The 19,543-nt window shown below is 40.3% G+C and overlaps 1 protein-coding gene and 1 long non-coding RNA gene across 2 annotated transcripts in view; one reads left to right on the forward strand and one right to left on the reverse strand.

Moving 5' to 3' along the window:
• The window catches only part of lmx1bb (LIM homeobox transcription factor 1, beta b), a 42,453-nt gene extending 34,719 nt beyond the window's left edge, over window positions 1–7,734 (reverse strand). Inside the window, exons 1-4 of the mRNA XM_049763539.2 lie at window positions 7,498–7,734; window positions 7,326–7,385; window positions 6,990–7,109; window positions 6,583–6,769 (exon numbers count right to left, since the gene is read on the reverse strand). Coding sequence (XP_049619496.1) covers window positions 6,583–6,769; window positions 6,990–7,109; window positions 7,326–7,385; window positions 7,498–7,663 — 533 coding nt within the window. The 5' untranslated portion in view covers window positions 7,664–7,734. The remainder of the gene's footprint in view (window positions 1–6,582; window positions 6,770–6,989; window positions 7,110–7,325; window positions 7,386–7,497) is intronic.
• A 1,735-nt stretch (window positions 7,735–9,469) lies between these two features.
• On the forward strand, window positions 9,470–19,483 carry LOC125994451 (uncharacterized). Its single transcript, XR_007490625.2, has 2 exons — window positions 9,470–9,609; window positions 16,446–19,483. It is a non-coding gene; the product is annotated as an uncharacterized lncRNA (long non-coding RNA).
• Window positions 19,484–19,543: the final 60 nt, after the last annotated feature.

The raw sequence follows: 19,543 nt of genomic DNA on the forward strand, positions 1-19,543 counted from the left end.
ATCATCTCTACCTCCCTCCCTCTTCTTCACTCCCCCATCAGGATCATCCAAATATTTCCCCTGGCTGCTTTTTGAAGCTTCCATGGGTCACGGGACCTTATGCACAAATCATGCTGGTTAGCTGTGGGGGGGCTGGTCACAGGGAGCGAAGTGAGTCAGACTCAAAGAAACCCAATCTGCACTCTTTTCTTACAGAGTTACTTTTCTCGCCAAGAAAGCCATCAACAGTCAGCACGCTGATGCTAACCAGTGTATTTTGAGAGCTGTCACTGTAGATGCCATCCTGGCAACAGATCGTAGCTGAATTCCCTAGCCACACCAGGCGGACAGACAGAGAGTAAATTCAGCGAGTCTGACAGCCTGCAATGGTTTAACATGGGGTTTAGCCCCAAATACATGCTCTGGGTTGATGTTGATGGATGGATAACCAAATCCATCTCAGTGTTGGCAAGAAAACATAGATGTCGGTTTTTACACTGTGACATCAGGCAGATATGATGCTGAATGATGGATGACTGAGAAAGGGTCTCAAACAAATGCAAACTTAAAGAATGCTGCGAGCTTCTCATTAAAACAAAACAAATCAGACTCTAAGACTTATTGAAATACTACATCTAATTCCAGACTGTAGAAGAATGAGCCAGCATGAAGCGATCCTTCGACTTGCAGAGGAGATGCTTGGCAGAAATCTGCAGTGCTGGTTAAAGTAATCACATTGGTCTCACTGCATCTGATCTGCAGTCTAACAGACTTCCAAACAGTTGAATGAGTAAATAAAGTGCCCCAAGGGACTCCCGCGGGAGATGGATTACCACAAGGGTGCGCACACAAAGGAGCTGATGCCCCACAACCCAATGTGAGCCGAAGACAAAAGCCAGCGCTGGACCTTGACCAGCGAAGCGGCAAACTTTATTAATCTCATCCTCGACTGAATTGCAAGTACAAGATGAGCATATCGTCTGCTCTGTGCAGGTGCATGCTTGGAAATGAACTCCGTGCCTGCGTGGATGCAAACCGTGTTTGTGCCGACATTTCATCATCACTGTTGTGCTTATGTTGGCGTGGACATGTCCGCTCGGGTGCATGGACCACATAAGATGCGTCTCATGCTCACTTGGCTGTGGAGGCCAGGTCTCGGGGGGTACTAAGGGCTCTGGCATTCTGTGGCCTGGCCCCATTCTTCCCTCTTTTTGGGTCTGACACAAATAAAAGGATTAGGAGCCCCCGTTTCCGTCAGACCCTCTATTCAAGACAAAGCTCTGACCAGCTTAGTGTCACACTTAATGATAAAAGTGCAGATCTCTGTCAGTCACTTTGGCGCAGGAATACCGGTTTCGGGGGGCTAATCTCCTTTGATGAAGATTAAATGTTGTAAGATAGGAAAGACAAAGAAATGTGTTTTGTAGTATCTGTACAAATATCTAGATTGTTAAAATTTAGAATGACGTTCAGCCAGCGAGACAAGTGCTAAAATGGAAGGTGAATGTGGGCCGGTGGAAGGATCTTAGATTACAGACAAAGAGGGGGGGAGTGCACACGCATATTTGCCCACACCCTCACCAAATGTGGGGTGCACATTGGCAAATGCACTGCTCTGCCCATTGCCATGTAGAACTAGAATGTGTGACATGAGTGTGAGAGTAAGCCTTGAGCACACAAGAGTCTGAATGCAGCACTTGCCACTGTGATGCCAGTCCTCTCTAGTGTATCTGTGAAAAGCCTACGTGTTGGAAAAACATTCCAGACTGGGATCACATATACTCGGCTGGGGCCAATAGTGACTCTGGTAGCCAGCAGCAGAGGCCGGGTCTCCATTTCTCATGCGCGTTTCAACGTCCCGCCTGAAGAAACAAGTGGGGGCTATTTCCAAACAAATGTGCCTCGCACATGAGCAAAATGAGACAAACGGATGTGAAAAGTTATTGAAAATGCGGCAAAAATTTGCACCAGCACGCCTGTGACAATATTAAACATGAAACATTTTAGTGCAGCCGCATTATAACATCTTAAATCTCCGGATTTAAATGTGTAAGTGGCAAATTAAGCGGCAAATGATAATTGAAAACATTTGCTCAGAGAGATTCAGAAGCAGTATTTCACACATTTCGACAAAATCTAATTTGTAAATTGCTTTTAATGGTTTGTGGTTGCTTTCCCTTTTTGTTATGAAAAGTTGTCATGCTGTGAAAATAAACCTGAAGGCCTGAGGACTTGGAGCCAGTAATGAAAATGACTCTGTTGCCAAGCCTAGGACTTTCTCTCTCCAGTGTCACTGATTAGCTTACCCGATTGACTGACATGTCCCACTGGCTGCCTAACAGCCGGCTTTGGGAGATGAGGTTAAATTGTGGCTACCAACAAATTGCATGCTTGAGTTCCTCTGCACCCCTCCGCGATCATGCAGTGTAATGTGAGCACGCTAGGCAGATCCCTCTGCAGATCCTTCTCCTCCCCTGCACCCCTGCCCCACTGCACCGACCAAGCCATCACACACTCATACACGTGCGCGCGCACACACACACAAACACGCAGACACGCAGTGCCACACGGCCTTCTTTTTCACATCCTTCGCCACTAGTCTGGCCTCTAAAGTGGTGATGGCATTACCAAGGCTGAGCCTCTGTGGCTTCACAAAGCATCCTGCAAAATGCTTTGTCTCCCAACTGCACACACATACATAAAAACACATTATTACCCTGTATTTATGTCCACTGAAAAACGACAACAGGCACTGTCTTATTAGAATAAAGCTTTATAAAAACATTTAATTTAGTAATAGAAATATTTTCATTACCTTTTTATATCTGGTGTCGCCTTTTTAATACCCTTAAACACAGCAAATAATATGTATTAAACAATATGAGGGTATTCATTTTTTTCCTCTCTTAATATCCCTTTTTTTTTTTATTTCACGTAATACCACTACAGGCAAATGGGCCAGAATTTGTGATAAGGCAGAAGATGCAGCCGAGTGTGCTGCTTGGTCAGGCCGGGCCATGTTGACTTAGAACCCAATACTTCCTTAAAGAGGAACAGGGTCAGTTTGAGCTAGCTGCTCGCCGAGCATTAAAAATCCCAGCAAGCTGAAGCAATATTATGCAGCTTAGCTTTTCTAACATTACCCAAGAACAGAGCTTAAAAATAAAATTGTATCCTTTATAGAGTAAATTATGAAAAATCAAATGTGAAAAAAAGGTCTTCCTCAAAGAAATAAAGATCAACTTGGAAAAATGCTTGGTTGTTTTTAATCGGAAAACGTAGGACAGTCTTTAATTAACTATGAAACTAGCCTGCTGGGAAGACAACACAAAGAGCATCCTTTTATTTTTTTTATCTTTATTTTTTAGTCTATGGGCAATAGTATGTACACAGGCCGCACGGGAGTGTCCCTGGACTGAATGAAACACACACACACACGCTCACACACACAGTGGAACAGCGAACACAGAAAGCCAGCCGTCAGCATCTACCCGGCACCACTGCTGCAGCGTCACAAGCTCAGCTAATTAAAAAACAACAAGTTCACAGGAGGCTACTCCAAACAGTTCTAAAAAGGCAGCTCTCAGCACACTTGGGGATCGTCCAGCATGCATGGGAGGTGAGACCGATTCTGGGAGCTCCACTTTTATGGCTTCATCACTGCTGTTTTGATCTACTCCTCATACTCATATGACCTGATTTGAAATTTGGCTTACGTTTGTATAAAAAATGTCTGGCATTCATAAATGTTGTTGTTGCCACGTTCGGCTTGTTTCATCAAGGGTCACTACAGAGAAAAAAACGGTTTGATAGTAAAATATAATTATGCATTTCAATATATCCAGAATAGCTGGCTCTAAGTTATTTGGTGTAGTATGATGAGGGTTACATTTGTAGATGTAGCCCATGGCACTTTCTAACGAGGCAGTCTATTACAGGGGTGTTGCCCAATACCTCGGCCCACTGATGGCCTCACTACATGGATGCATGGTTAAAGGAAAGGTCCCTCTAGGGAAATGATCTAATTTCTAATGATGCGTGATTGACCTGCGTAGACCAGAGCACAAACACAAAGTCTCTCAGGGTAGTGTAATTCCAGCGCCCGTCTCGTTCAAGCTTGTTGCTGTCGACGGCTCTGACTGCCATCCACCCGAAAGCTCTCAACATAGTCATATTCACCACAAAATAATATTTTATGTTGTGTTTCTTGTTGGGACATGTAAAAAAAAAAAAAAAAAAACTAGCTCTGTTGAAGTACATTAAAATTCTATTTGCCAATTTTGATGAAAAAAAAACGGTCAAACATAATTTACCTTCACATAAATTTCAATTTCCTTAAATTTAGGTCAATACAGCAACAATAAACATGGGTCAGTGGCATGGTGTTAAAAAAAACAAAACCATATGGGATAAAAGGATAATAAAATCCAATCTTGTTACTATATAATTGCACTATATGGAGCAAAACAGGTTGAACTGTGTTGGTGGGAGTTTTAATAACACGGTACACAATTGTTTTCCCCTGTCTACACTTAAAGCTGTACCAAAGGTGTGAAAAAAAGAATGCTTGCCAATTCCTTGATTTATTATAGTTGGTGAGAGCTGATTACGGAGCATGAATCAGTTGCTGTAGGAATGTAATTAGGCAGGAGAACCTAGAACGCTAGGAGCTCTCCTCACAGCCCCAGGCAGTTTGTGGGCTGACAAATGCATCTTAAATGGGTGTCATAAAAGTCAAAAAGGTGCCAATTACATCCTTAAATATCCCATCACTGCAAGTGGAATAAACAGGAAAATGGGACACTGTCTGTCTTTGTACGCGAGTGTGTGACATGCGGGCCGGACCCTCCGCTTAGCTGTGGCCATAAATGTAGAGGAGTAGGGGGTTGAAAAGTGTATGAAGAATTAAAAGATGTGTTGAATAGCAGCATGTGAGAAGGATGGCGCCCAGCGGGTTGTTGTTGTTCTGCCAGGCTCGGCTCTGATTTGATGTGCCACACAAGCTGACACCATTCCCAACAATGATCGCAAGGACAAAGGGAGTTGTTACCATTTAAGAGGAGGATCCAATATATAAAATGCTCCAATCTTTAGAAACACATCGCTACAACTACAAATAGGCCTTGGTTAAAAAAAAGGAGGAGGACTGAGGAAGAGATCCTTGTCTCGCTCTCTTTCCCTCCCAGCTTCCACCACCTCTGAGCGTTGACGCCATGACTCTGGTATCCCATAGTTACTGCTATGATTTTTACCCCCTATTGTTATCCCGCAACTACACTGTGACAAAGCTGCTTGAATGGCACACACGGCAATGGATGTAACTCTTTGTTGCTTGCAAGGTGTCTAGCAGGGAGCCACCATGTCCCAGTAATGAAAGTAGATTTGTTAAAAAGGCCGCAGACAAAAAGGTGAACATTTGATGACAAGCATGAAAAGCTCCATGCAATGAGAAACTATAGAGCACCCCAGGGTCGTCAAGGCCCAAAAAGCACTGTTAAATCTGTTGCTAAACTGCAATATCTGCTTCAATGCTATGTGATCAATGTAACAACAGCAATCGAAAAAAAAGTATATACGTATATATATGTGTATATATATATATGTGTGTATATATATATATATATATATATATGTATATATATGTATATATATAATATGTAAAATGTACGTACACACACACAATAGCACATTATAATAGTAATTGTAACAAAAGGTCTGTATTTAATTATCTTTAAGATAGAATTGCTTTGCTGTCTAAAGACATGATCAAATCAATCATAAAATCGCTGCGGCTTCAGTTATAATTACACAAATGTATATATATTTTTTTTTCAATGGGAATCTCTCAGTCCAACAGTAATTAGTGAACATCATCAAGTTATGCATTATATCGTGTCTAATTATGATGCTTTGAGTTAGGAAGTGGATATAGTCATAATCGGCACTCTGTAAATATTTTAATGACTCACATGCATCTTTTATTTGGCGCATGTTGAAACAAATGTGGAAATACAATTCAGTGTAATTAAAACACACACATTCATGCAAACGTAAAATAACTAATACACTACTGACTTGAAATGTCACTACAGATTTAGAGGTAAATTAAAATACAAAATACTGGTTTTATAGAGGCAAGATTTTCTTCCACTGTAAATTGCATCAAGATCTTGGAAACGTAAAGAATAATAAACTGAGGATTCCTGTATCGTGTTGGGCCGGTGTATGATGATGACATTTTTTGTACTTTAATAATAATAATAATAATAATAATAATAATAATAATAATAATAATAATTAAATGTCTCAAATGCATCTGAGTTTTAGAGCAGGCCAATGCAATTGCAGAGATTTTGTATATTTCTAAGATGGCAATTGTAGAGGTTTTGTATATTTCTAAAACTGCTCTGCATAAATCGGTTTGTTTTTTAAATTATTTCTAGATTAGGTCTAATAAAATGTCAAACGTGGTTTAGCGCATTTCCCGAATGATGCGTTCAACACACGACTCGCAAGCAGGCCAAATTATCACCAAGCATCACCAAAACGCGCTCATACAAAAAGAGGAGCAATTGAAGAGGGAACAAAAAAAGCCGTTCTTACTGTTGGTAGTCGTGCTTGCAGTAAAGTTTCCTTTCTCTGAAGTAGCAGCTGGTGATGAGAGGCTGTTGACACACTGTGCACTGCAAACACTCCTCGTGCCACGACGACTCGTTGACCCTCATCAGAAAGCGGTCAGAGATGGGACGGTGGCAGCCTTCACACACGGCCTGGTGGTGACAGTCTGTCCCTGGAAACCAAAGTAAACTTTAGTGGGAACATCCAGTTGCACGTGTATCAAAGCACAATGTGTCTTTTAATTAAAAAAGAAAAAGAAAAAAAAGTCCAACACGGTTTCAGTCACCCAGGATGCAATTAATGCAAATTAAAACAACTATAATTGCATTTTCACTGGCGTTACATGTTTTGCTAATTTGTATATATATATTTTTTCTTTTGAACTGACTCACCGAGCATAACACCCAGCGCTTGTCCCGATCGCAGCGGATGCTCTTCTATTTTTATGCCGTCCAACATGATGCACGTCTCGGATTGTTCCCCCACGGGGAGTCGTTCCAGTGACACAGGACCTGTTGCAAGATCCATAAGAACACACAGATACACACAACGGGCACCGTCAGGGTAGAAAATAGTCCGACAACCCGATCGGTCACAAAGCGGCCGTGTTCGGAACCTGTTGAGCCGCCACCACCACGACTTTGAGAGACCAATAAAACATCCAGAATGGTCGTGAGTGTATACACGTCACAGATAGAAAATAAATGCACAAAAGCGCTCGCTGTCACCTGTAAAAATCAGAACAGAGGACGCGTTTACGTGTTCTTCGAGAGCCGAGCGCTTCGGAGCTGATTTGAGGATCCAATCAGAGTTCGTCCAAGGAGAAAAGAGCAGACAATGAGGTCCAAAGACAGCAGAGTGGAGATGTCCCGGCACCAACCCATGCAGGAGCTTGCTTACTTGCTTGCTTGTGTTCGTGTTGCTGTTCAAGTCTCACATCGTGATTGAGGCGAGTGGAACCTCCCACTCGTGCATGCATGGCTGCACTTTTTTCACTCCCCATCAGGAATTGGGATGCTATTGGAGCAAAGTGCAGTGAATCCACGCAGGCCAACAACAATAACATTGCACAAAATAATGGTCATCTCGATAATAGATCGTACAGGCCTACAGTACAATTACCTTATCTCACGCTTAAACAAAAACGAAAAATTAAGTTTTTTTTTTTAAGTAAACGTTAGGGTGATAAAATATAAAATCATAAATGTCCTCGTGTGTAATTTATATTTATAGGGCACGCGTGCGTGCGTGCGTGCGTGGGTGTGAGAGTGTTACATGGTTTCTTAGGTCTTTAGCGGACTGTTTCCGCTGCAATTTGCTCACTCCTGTTAGTGGATGCACCTGGTGATCAGAGGAGATAACCAGAAGATGGAGCCATGGATGACCAACAAAATTCATCGACGTCTAAATCATAACACTAATGCTACTACTACTACTAATAATAATAATAACAACAATAATAATAAGCATAATAATATGGACAAAAAAAATCAAAACATTTAATCATAAAAAGCTTCTTTTTTTGCCATCATAGAACATTCTGCATAGTTAGATATTATTACACGTTGGTTTAGGCTACTTTTTTATATAACAGTGCAATACACGCAGCGAATTGTCTTAAAATTACGTAATTTACGTGTTTCTTTTTTTTAAATCAAGGAACACAATCTAAGCACACGCAAGCCAGTGCTCCGACAACAACACAAATTAATTATAATCGATTTCCGTGTATAGAAAGGAAAATGCACGTCCATCCATCCATCCATTTTCTGAACCGCTTAGTCCCCACGGGGGTCGCGGGCGTGCTGGAACCTATCCCAGCTGTCATCGGGCAGTAGGCGGGGGACACCCTGAACCGGTTGCCAGCCAATTGCAGGGCACACCGAGACAAACAACCATTCGCACTCGCACTCACACCTAGGGAGAATTTGGAGTGATCAATCAGCCTACCAAGCATGTTTTTGGGATGTGGGAGGAAACCGGAGTGCCCGGAGAAAATAAAAATAAAATTAGCGGTCTGGTTGTGATTATTATACTTTTTTTTGTCTTTGCAAACACCATTTATTACTTTATATACTAGCCTATTTATGAGTAAATCACGATGTGGAGAAGAACGCAATCATGTTGCTTTAGGACTATACAAACAACAATAATGTGCAGCTACTACTAATAATAATACTACTACTACTATTACTACTACTACTGCTACTACTACTGCTACTACTACCACTACTACTACTACTACTACTACTACTACTACAAATAATAATAATAATAATAATAATAATAATAATAATAATAATAATAATAATAATAATAATAAACGAATGCAGATAAAGCTGTGAATTAAATACAAGCCTTTGTGAGGGAGCTGCAGAGTGAATAAATCTTGTTTTTCGAGGCCTTTGTAGAGCATCCAGGCTGTGACCTGAAACCCACGTCAGAAAGTGGAGCAGATTGGTGGGCGCGCTCTCTGCTGTTCACATCAAGAATTGCAGGACTAATCTGAAAAGACTTGACGATAGCGCAATAATTTAATAAGAACGTGCAACCTTAATGATTTCATTGATGGTCACAGATGCGCCTCTAAAATTGCATGGGCCACCTGACAGTCATAACGTCAAGTCCCTTATTTCCAGCACTTTAGTAGGGGGTTGATTCCAACCTTTCACTATATTAGATTATGGTACCTCCGAACAGCATTGGAAGCTGAGCTTTATCAATATATTTTAATCAATACACTTGAAAAACAACCGTATATGTAGGCTGCGTATACTCACAGGCATTCAACTCTGCAGGTCGCTTGTGTGAATGGGATCATTAATTCAATAAATCAATCGTGTTTTAATGAGCCCCTGCTTGACAAGCCCACGCTCACTTTAAAAAAAAAAGAAAAAACATGTAGCAGCAGTGCCAGCAGGTGTGGGAACACAACTAGAAGTTCTTGCTAAAGTTGAAACATAACGCCCTGCAAGCAGCCACAACTACAGTTATGTTGCGTGCAGCCTGAAGGTAAGAGATGTAGTTTGTATAATACAGTTTGAAGAGGCAGTGCACATCTGCGTGAGATATTATATATTTATATATAATATTTAACATTTAAATTCATGCACCTGCATGCTGATTTTAGAGACTTTTATTCTCATTATTAGGCTATTTTAAATCCGACGGTGAAGTACAAATTTCAGATCATGCAGTGTTTTAAGAGTAGTGTAGAAGATTTAGCTTGCTTGCTTTAAAGTGTAGCATTTTGCTGAAGATGTTGCATCCAACAATTCGATTGAAACAATTGCATACAGAATAAAAATACGAATGTTGTTATTTATAAATAGCAACATTCGTAATTTTATTTTAGAGTCTATGCACTGCACCGTGCACGTACAGAAAACGTCAAACATATACAAAAGGCTGTCATGTTAAAATATATTTAAAAACGTGCAATGTAAGGTAGGGTAACGTTTTTTTTTTTTTTTAGGGGTATGGTTTATTTAGTCCAATAATTAAATACAATCTGGCAAATTACATAGGGTCCACGAAGGACCAAGTCAATTATCAAACCTAAATTGTAGAGCAAGAATTTGAGGTACTGATGTTAAAGATCACTGTGGTTTATTTATTTATTTATTTATTTATTTATTTATTTATTTATTTATTTATTTATTTAGTGACAGTATATATGACAGTTTTTGTGACAACACGCAGACATCATTCAATCGTTTGGCATATTGCACTAAACATGCATCTTAAAAGCAAGTATTTTATAATGGTCAGACATCTAAACATTTAAAGCTCAAATCTTTTTTTTTTTTTTTTTTTTTTGCATATTGTTGTGAAATTATAGAAATAGGTCCCGAAGGAAAGTATTTTCTCAGTGTAGGAAAGAGCTGTGGAGGGTTCCACGGCTTTTATCTCGTCGCTGATCAGCGCTGATGCCTATTGGAGGGCGCAATTGGTGACGAATCAGCTGTAATTGGATCAGTCTTTTGCGGAACTCACGGAATGTGCAATTTTAGCCATTTTACGGAACATATAAGACCACAACGACGTTCTGCCAAACTGAGCCCATGCATGCATGCCAGTCGGATCTTCACTTCCCTCTCACCTGATTTTGACTGGGGGAGGAAAACATTTTAGATTCACAAATGCGATTGAATTGATCACCATGCTGACAGAGTTATTTAAAATAAATAGCTTGCCGTAAGGCAAGAGAAAACATGCAGCTCGGTGCTCCCTCTCAATCATGCGCGCTGTTCTGCTTTCATTCTCTAGAACTATCTTCACTGTCCTGATACAGGCTAAAAAATGTTCCCCGCCTGCGGATTAGGCAAAATCACTGCCAATAGACACCTCTATTTATTCATGATCAACTGAATTTAACGGGATTTGCCATACGTACAGAGACGAGATAGCCCGACAATAAGAATCCTGGACAAGTGAGCTCGCATGTGATTCCAGCAAAAATTAATAATAATAATAATAATAATAATAACAATAATAATAATAATAATAATAATAATAATAATAATAATAATAATAATTGGCGGTCGTACATCGCATGTGGCCAACCTGCATGCGCGTAATATATCTTAACTTGTAACTTATTTATTAGGAATAATAGTTTAATTACAGTCGCAAAGTGCACTCAAACATTAATTAAATAATAAAATATTGCTTTACTAACTAGTTTGTTGGAAAATAATATATGCTATACAGTGAATAAGAAAACCAGATATTGAGTGTTATGAGATATTGTGTTATGTATTTTATTGTTTGACTCACCAATTTACTGTAAAAAAAAAAAAAAGACATGATGATAAAGCAAGATTTTGTCTGATGACAATGACTTCCTTTAATACCGGGATTTAAAATGACAACGTTATTCGAAGCCAATAACCTGCCTGGTGTCCTAATTACAACATTGCCTCCTGGTGGGCAAAAATGAATAATACAATATAGTGCTACAATTACACTACAATACGATACGATACCGTGCATCTTTATTTATACAGCGCTTTCACAACCAGTAAAACACCTTAAGTGAAGTCTGCGCAGATTAATCTTTTTCAAAACTTAAAATACTGAATAGAACCAAGGCCAAACGTAATTCATACACACAGTATGAATAGTCAGTTTAATATTTAGTTTATTTCGGACTCCCCCTCAATATTCATGCATTTTTTAATAGGACAAAACGGTGGAATATTGAAAAAAGAAAGAAAAAAACTAAACATAAAATATGACGTAATATGAATTCTGTGGAGGTAGTCTGACAAATGAATGAGTTCAATAATGCTAATGTTTTATAGGTCTTTAAATCACAAGTCACTTGCAGTTTGAAATGGCTCATGATTAGTCATTCTGAAGTTACACGACAACGATACATGAAACGGGCCATACATATAAATGTGCATTAAATTAAAGTCGTCAGTCGTTCATTTTATCAGTCTTTATGAAACATACATACATACATACATACATACATACATACATACATACATACATACATACATACATACATACATACATACATACATACATACATACATACATACATACATACATACATACATACACACTGGCAAAATCTAAAATACTTATACTGTTCGAATTAATTGATTTTTCAAAATAAATGTTTCAAAAGCTTCTCATGGTTTTGTATTATTTTTTGAAAAGTTATGGAACACTCTTCAAGTTTATTGTACCACAGTATTTACCACCAGGCTTTTTTTGACACATAAAGTGAAAAAAAAAACAAAAAAACAGAAGTGATGAAATTTATCGGGTTCAGAATCCTAAATGAACTTAGAAACAATCTTTGGGATGTTCATCCGTAAGTCAGTGGAACACCTTGACATGTGCACCATCTCTTTCGTAGCAGTCACGCATGCCTGACCAAGATCTGACAAAATTTCGGGAGTCACTGAAGCACATGCGTTTCTGATGCCTTCTTCAAGCATAGGGAGATCCCGAGGCCTTCATCCATAGGCTTTCAACAAAAAAAAAGTCTCATGGCGTGAGATCAGGTGAATGGGAGCCCAACTTCATAGGAACACATCATTAATTCACCAATCTGGGAACTGTGATGAAACCTAACGCGCTGGGATAGTCAGTTCTCTCCGTATGCTTCAGGAATTCTGTGTTCCGAACTGTCAGCTGCAGCTATCATGCAGCAAGTCATTTTCCAACAAAATGGCACCCCGCTGATAATGCCTTCACAATGCCACAAGTACACACATGCACACACACGATAGCCAAACAAGCCTCTATCTGAACACGTACGGAAAGACCTGGATAATTTCAGATAAAATGGACCCCTGGGCTCCAAATGCCTCCAAGATACACACACCCACGTGAAATTTGATTTTCTCTGACTGTTGATGAGTGCCTTAAGAATCTCTCTATAACAATATGCACCAATGAGGTGTTAAGTGGAAGGTCCACACTAAAACAAAGCAAGGCAGTACTCATTGAGGACTTTGAGAAAACATTGTAAAAACAATGGAACACCAGCATGGGCTACTGTGAGAAATTTAGAGTTTGATTTTAAATTTAGCAGATCTCTTTGCACAAAAAAAAAAACAGTTTACTTCAAAAAATGGTCGAAGAAATTTAAGACTGCAGAGGGTCAGGAGCACGAGTTTAGGATGTAGCATGCCAGTGATGAAAAATTTGACCTTTGCTATGCTCCTAATTTGCAATGCATACATTCTTTTGGAGAAATAAAACCAATTCATCTTCAAACAGACTGCATAAAAGTGAGCGGTGTTTAAAATACTTTCCCCCTTAAGTTAATGGTAAGGAAGATGGCCATCCCACACTGATGCCTGCTTCTGTTGCTCATTCAGGGTTCACTTGGTGCAGTTCTGGAACTGCGCCAAATGTTAAGTGCCTTTAGACAAATTGCATTGAGATTTGGCGGTGTATAAATAAAATAGAAATGAAGTTGAATTCAATTAGCAAACTAGTTAGCTTTATAAAAAAAAAAAAAGTGTTACTCTACTACAAACTAAACCCACAATAATAGACAAATACTTTATGCAATTCTGATTCTACATTTCCACACTATACTGTATTTGGAAAATCATTTTATATCACATTTGGCTTAATAATACAAAATCAAAATTAATTTTGAGAGAATAATTTGTAAAGACAAAAGGGAACTTTAACAATAGTACAATTTCACATGTTGCATTTATGTTGTGTATGCGTCCGTAAAAATGCAACTATGTCTAAAGAAGGTAGAAACCTCCCAGATGTTTCGCAGCTGTTTGTATCTGATGGTGAAGATCCAGACAGCATCTGTCACAGGACCAGGCCATTTCTAATCTGTCCAGAACATTGGGCAGAGAGTACTAAAAACCCATCAGGTGCTGAGCGCCGCTCAGCTCACAATGTGCTCGCCACCGGCTCGGCTGGCTTCAAGTTAAAAATTAAAGAAGGACAAGGGAAGAGATGTGTTGAGCTCAGCCTGACACATAGGAAGACTATTTTAATCACACCATTTCCCTTTTAAACTCTTATGAGTGGAGCGAGGGCGATGGCATTGAGGAAAAAACGAAGCAAAAAAAAACAAAACAAAGGCTAACTGAAGTTATGAGGGTAGAGCGCCTCAGGCAAGAGACTGGAGCTTTGAACTAGAGGTCCAACACAGCTTATTGAGGTCAAGATCTGGCAAACACCAAGCAGAACTAACATCACTATCATCTGGACACAAACAACATTTTGAGCCATAAGTATTTTTTTATGAAATTACTTCTATATGGTACGAAATATAGCTATTCTATGTCTAAATGTAATTTATGCTCAGTATGACAGTATCTTCAAACTGGGATATTTTCCAGAAGTACAGGAGTAAGTAATGTGTTCTTGCACACAAATCTATACATTGGAACATTGCAGAACAACAATGAATCGTGGCAAAACACACAAATACAACAATTTCCCAGAAAATCACACAATATAGTTATTTCCATAAAACTCAAATGATTTTTTTTCAAGTGCCTCCACACATGAGATGCTACTAATTGTATTGTGATCATTATCATTTACCCCCCTCCCCCCATTTTATTTCGAGAACACAACGCCACACACAGGAAGCAAATCTCGAATTCCAATCTCGCTATGGCTGCTGCCAAATTTCACTTGACACAGCGCTGACACGACTGCACCTCCGAAATGTGTTTAGCTAACATTCTAAGTTTAGGAATGTCTCGGGATTTTTCCCTTCCTGGGTTCATGCGCCTAGTTACCAGCCGGTCAACCCTGTGGCCTTGTGAACTGACCCTGTCCTCCCTCCGTGGTTTGAAAGAAAAAGAAACCCAACTCTCAGGGGAGAGCTCTGACTAACAAGAAAACTGCTGGCCCGAATCTCTCAGAAGTGCTGTGTTTTCCCACCGGACCACTTTCAGCTTAATAAACATCTTAACTAGCCAGAGGTCCCGCGGGAGCTGCTGGGAAATCCTCTGGGCAGCCAGAGCTCAGGAGCTGGCCCTTTATTGCATCCAGGTGGCTGTTAAGAAATGCTGGCCCGCCATTAATGTCAAATAAAATGCAAGTGGCACCTTCGAGGGTGGACAGGGTCAGTGCACCTGTCTATGGACGAAAGCTACACTGGCACCTCCCACCCCCATGTCCAAACAGTTTGATGTCACAGTCTTGCTGTGCTTTGTCACAACAAGTCTGGTGCCTAATGCAATCAAATGTATGCCAGGGTCATAGGCATATTTTGTTTAACCTCTGCCAACTACTTGGCTGTTCAGTCGAGGAAGGCTATTGAAGGTCCCTCATTAGGGTACTTTCTGTTTGTTTCTGCCCACACCAGTCCTACTGTAGTATGTGAACGGCGCTTGATCTGGACAGGAGCAAAAAGGGCTAATTGTCCTGCAGGTTGTATAAAGACCTGCAGGGTGATCAAGCGCTTTGATCAGGCTTTAAAGGAGTTAATTGATTTCTGTGTTACAAGAGCTGGAGGCGGGGCAAAATATACTTGCTGGTCATTCGACAGAATATCTTTGAGGGGGATGCGGGGAGGGATGAAGAGAGAGATCACCTCACACCCGACTACATCCTTGCTCAATTATAATAATTTGACTCACATGTGGTGGCCGCAGCATGGCAGGGGAGAGTGTGGGGGCTGCATTGGGGAGGAGGAGGATCCACGTTCTGGGAGATCACTCATGTAACCTCACATTTGATGTCCCGTTGGAGTGCAGCCAGGAGGCTTGTTGAGGTGGCGGCGGAGCAACGACCACACGGCTAACCTCTCACTTGGAGTCTCTGTGGGACATGCCGACCACGTTAGATGATGTCAGAATGTAAATAGAGAAGCAAGGGTCTTCTGGAACTCCATGACAGAAATGGCTTACAGACGATCGTCTCTGGGCGCATCATAACATATTCATATCATCATTATTGTGTGAATAGTGAGACTTTGAGATGTTATTTGGCACATTATTATTGTTCTCAACCTAAACACTTCATTTCTGACATCACTATTTTTTATGAACTGAAAGGCTCTGTTGAACCAGATCAGCAACATTCCCATGAAGTCAAGTCAAAACATTTACATGTATGTGTCCCATGGGCTCACTCTCTTGTCCTAATGTATGGGCTAAGAACCACAAGAGGGCATAGTTGCATGGAACCTGCTCATTGCTTTTTAAACAAATTTCAAAATACAATGCCACCTTTTACAATGCATTACAACCCTCAACTTGCTTGAAAATCAAGTAAAATTACCAAATTGAAATATCATTGATCCATTTTATTTCCTTATAAATACGCATCTTTTAAAATGTCATACCTCCCTCCCAAAAAATAACATTTTTGGAAATTCATTTTCTGTACAGCTTGTCCCCACCTGGGTCTCGGGCGTGCTGGAGCCTATCCCAGCAGTCATCAGGCAGGAGGCAGCGGACACCCCGAACTGGTTGCCAGCCAATTGCAGGGGACATAGAGACGAAGGACCATCGGCCCTTGCACTCACACCTATGGGCAATTTGGAGTGCTCAATCGGCCTACCATGCAGGTTTTGGGGATGTGGGAGGAAACCGGAGCTCCTAGGGAAAACCAACGCAGACATGGGGAGAACATGCAAACTCCAAACTGGGAGGGCTGGCGGTGGAATCGAACCCGCACCCTCTGTACTGTGAGGCGGACATGCTGACTAGTGCAACACCGTGCCGCCTTTTTTAAAACAAATACACATAAAAACAGTCAAACAATTGGCTGTTCTCCCAGATATTGAGCATATTGGGTTCATTTTACCCAAAATTGGGTTAATTATTTTTGACCCACCAGGCTGAGTTTTGAGATTGGATTTGGGTTGGTTTAGCTATTCCATCCAGCTTGGGTTACTTTTGATTTGGCAATTTTAAGAATGTCATGATAAAACATGTATTAGATCAGCATGTCCCACCATGCACGAAGCTCAGACAAACACAAAATAACCACTGTAGATGTTCAGTGGCATCCACGTGATTTGTTGCATCATCTGCTTGTGACTTTGTTAGCTGTGTGTGCAGGTCTGGTCAGGACCTGTTTTGACAGGCAGTTCTGCCTTTCCTCCTTCACTTCTATCTGTCTCTGGTCACCCAAGTGCAGGGGGAAACAGGGCCGTCAGAGGGAGAGTGGCAAGCTAAGCCCGTCTTAACACGGCATCTCAAACCACCTCATAAATATGGGCTTCCTTTTCCAATTTCCAGGCAGCCCATCTACCCCTGTCTACATGCTTGCACACCGCTCCGTGTCATGCGCTCGAGTGTGAGTGTAAAAATGACCACGGGACATCTGGCATACTCGCAGAGGGTGGAGCTTTGATGTGCAGCTCACCAGTTCAGCTCAGCTTCAGTGAGCCAAACCCTCTAAAACAACACTCCAGCCACTGAGCCACAAGTAGGCCTGGTGGGTCAGAGATACGAGCAAAAACACTTTTAAAGAACAGATCTGCTCGTTGCACCACAGCCTTCAATTATCTCTTTGGTCTTTCAATTTCTTCTCAGAACAAGCACATACTACTATTTTAATTTCCAAGTGTGGTCCAAAAAACATTATTTGGCTTATCATACAGGCGTGAATGGAAAATGGAAACCATCTGTGGCAGCTTTTTTTTTTTTTTTTTTAAGGGGTTATCTAGGCATGCAGCTCTGTGAACATTGTTTCTATGTGCCCATCTGCAGACTTGCCTTGTTTCCAAACGCAATATAACAGCACACATCTGTGCTACATAATCTGAAGCAGAATCAATATCTCTTATGTTATAAGATATATTTATGTATCTGTGTTTGTCATGCAAATGCTGATTACGAAATAGATTAATATGTAGTAGATCACTACATACTACGTCTTCCTAGAGCAGTAAGTGGGCTGTAACGAGTTTTGCTCTGATCAACCAATCAGAAGATGAAACAATGTTAATGCTATTCTGCCAATTTGTTCTGAGAGGCAATGCATAACATTATGCAAATGATTACTTTTAAATGGTACTTATACATTCTAAATGAGTAATTGTACTGAAGTTTCTAGTTCCTTTGTTGTTGTTTTTATAAGGTATATTTAATATAAGAGTAGTCAGGTATTTTTTGTGGTACGGATGGTACACATTATTTAAATTATTTTTAGACAATAGAGACAGATAATTAAACTATGCTCATTGAGTGGTCAGTGAACCATATTTTTTTTTCCCGATACTAAAACATTTGCTGCACATTGCTGTTTACTCCATGGGATGCGGTAGTGTACTTATTTATTTTAATTACACATGTTTCTAATATCCCTTGTCTGTTTTGAATGACTGTACTTCCTGTTACACAGGGTAGGAAAGTAAGGAAATGGCTAAGTAAATATTTACATTATGGAAGGCTCGGTGGTGCACTGGTTAGCACGTTCACCTCACAGTTAGGAGAGTGCGGCTTTGATTTCACCTCCGGACCTACCTGTTTGGAGTTTGGATGTTCTCCCCATGTGAGTAAATATTCAGATTGTCACTGCTACACCAGCAGCAGAACTGAAAAGATAACACAACAAAAGTTATCAGGGGATATGCCGAAGTTGAGCTGAGGCAGCTGGACTCTTGGTTTGTCCAGATTGGTTTGTTGGTTTCTTCTTGAGTCAACTTTTGTGAATTACCATGCCCAGGATGACTGAAAGAAACACTACAGAGACACCCAAGAGTCATCAGGGATGATTTTTAGGAAAGACAGCTATTTAGTTAGCAACTCCAAGTCTGGAATGGAACAAGAAGTTACTTGTGGTGCAATCTAAGTAGAGTTTTTTTCGAGTCAAAGTTGTAGTACTGTAACAAAGATTCTTTTTTACAATACCCATCTGACAATTTGTTTTGTGTGAACCTTTTGCTTTGCTATTGAATGTCATTCTGTGACGCTTGTGCAGCTTCAGGGAGAAGCTCAAAAATATTATAGCCACATAAAATTAAACCAGAGAGAGGTATTACTGTACATATAATATACTCAGTTTACAGTAATAACATGGATGAGACACAGTGAGTTGGTTAAAAAAAATAAAATCAAAACTATGTCATTCCCATTTGTTTGTGAAACAAAGCTTTTTACATGACACTGGGTGTGTCAGTGTCAGTGTACTATAACCCATAAATTACTGCATATTTGGTCACTTTTACTGCTGGTCTTTTTATTCACAATTTTGTCTGTGAGACTGTAGGAAAAGGCATGCCGTGCATCAGAGCTGACATGTTATAATATTTGAATGATTTTCTTTTAGAGCTGACTCAGTTGATATGTCACTGCATTGAAGTATGGGTGTCTGGGGTAAAGGCACAGCGCCTCAGAGCTCTGCTCGCTCGTTCTGCACACTGCATGATGAACTTTGTGATGGAAATAAATTTCTGCTAGAACATGCAGACCCCTGAGAGCTGTCTGTTTGTTGTGCGTTTTGGTCCCTCGGAGGCAACCAAATGTCAAAATCTCAG

The sequence above is a fragment of the Syngnathus scovelli genome, chromosome 3 (assembly GCF_024217435.2).
Source record: "Syngnathus scovelli strain Florida chromosome 3, RoL_Ssco_1.2, whole genome shotgun sequence".
Taxonomy (NCBI): domain Eukaryota; kingdom Metazoa; phylum Chordata; class Actinopteri; order Syngnathiformes; family Syngnathidae; genus Syngnathus; species Syngnathus scovelli.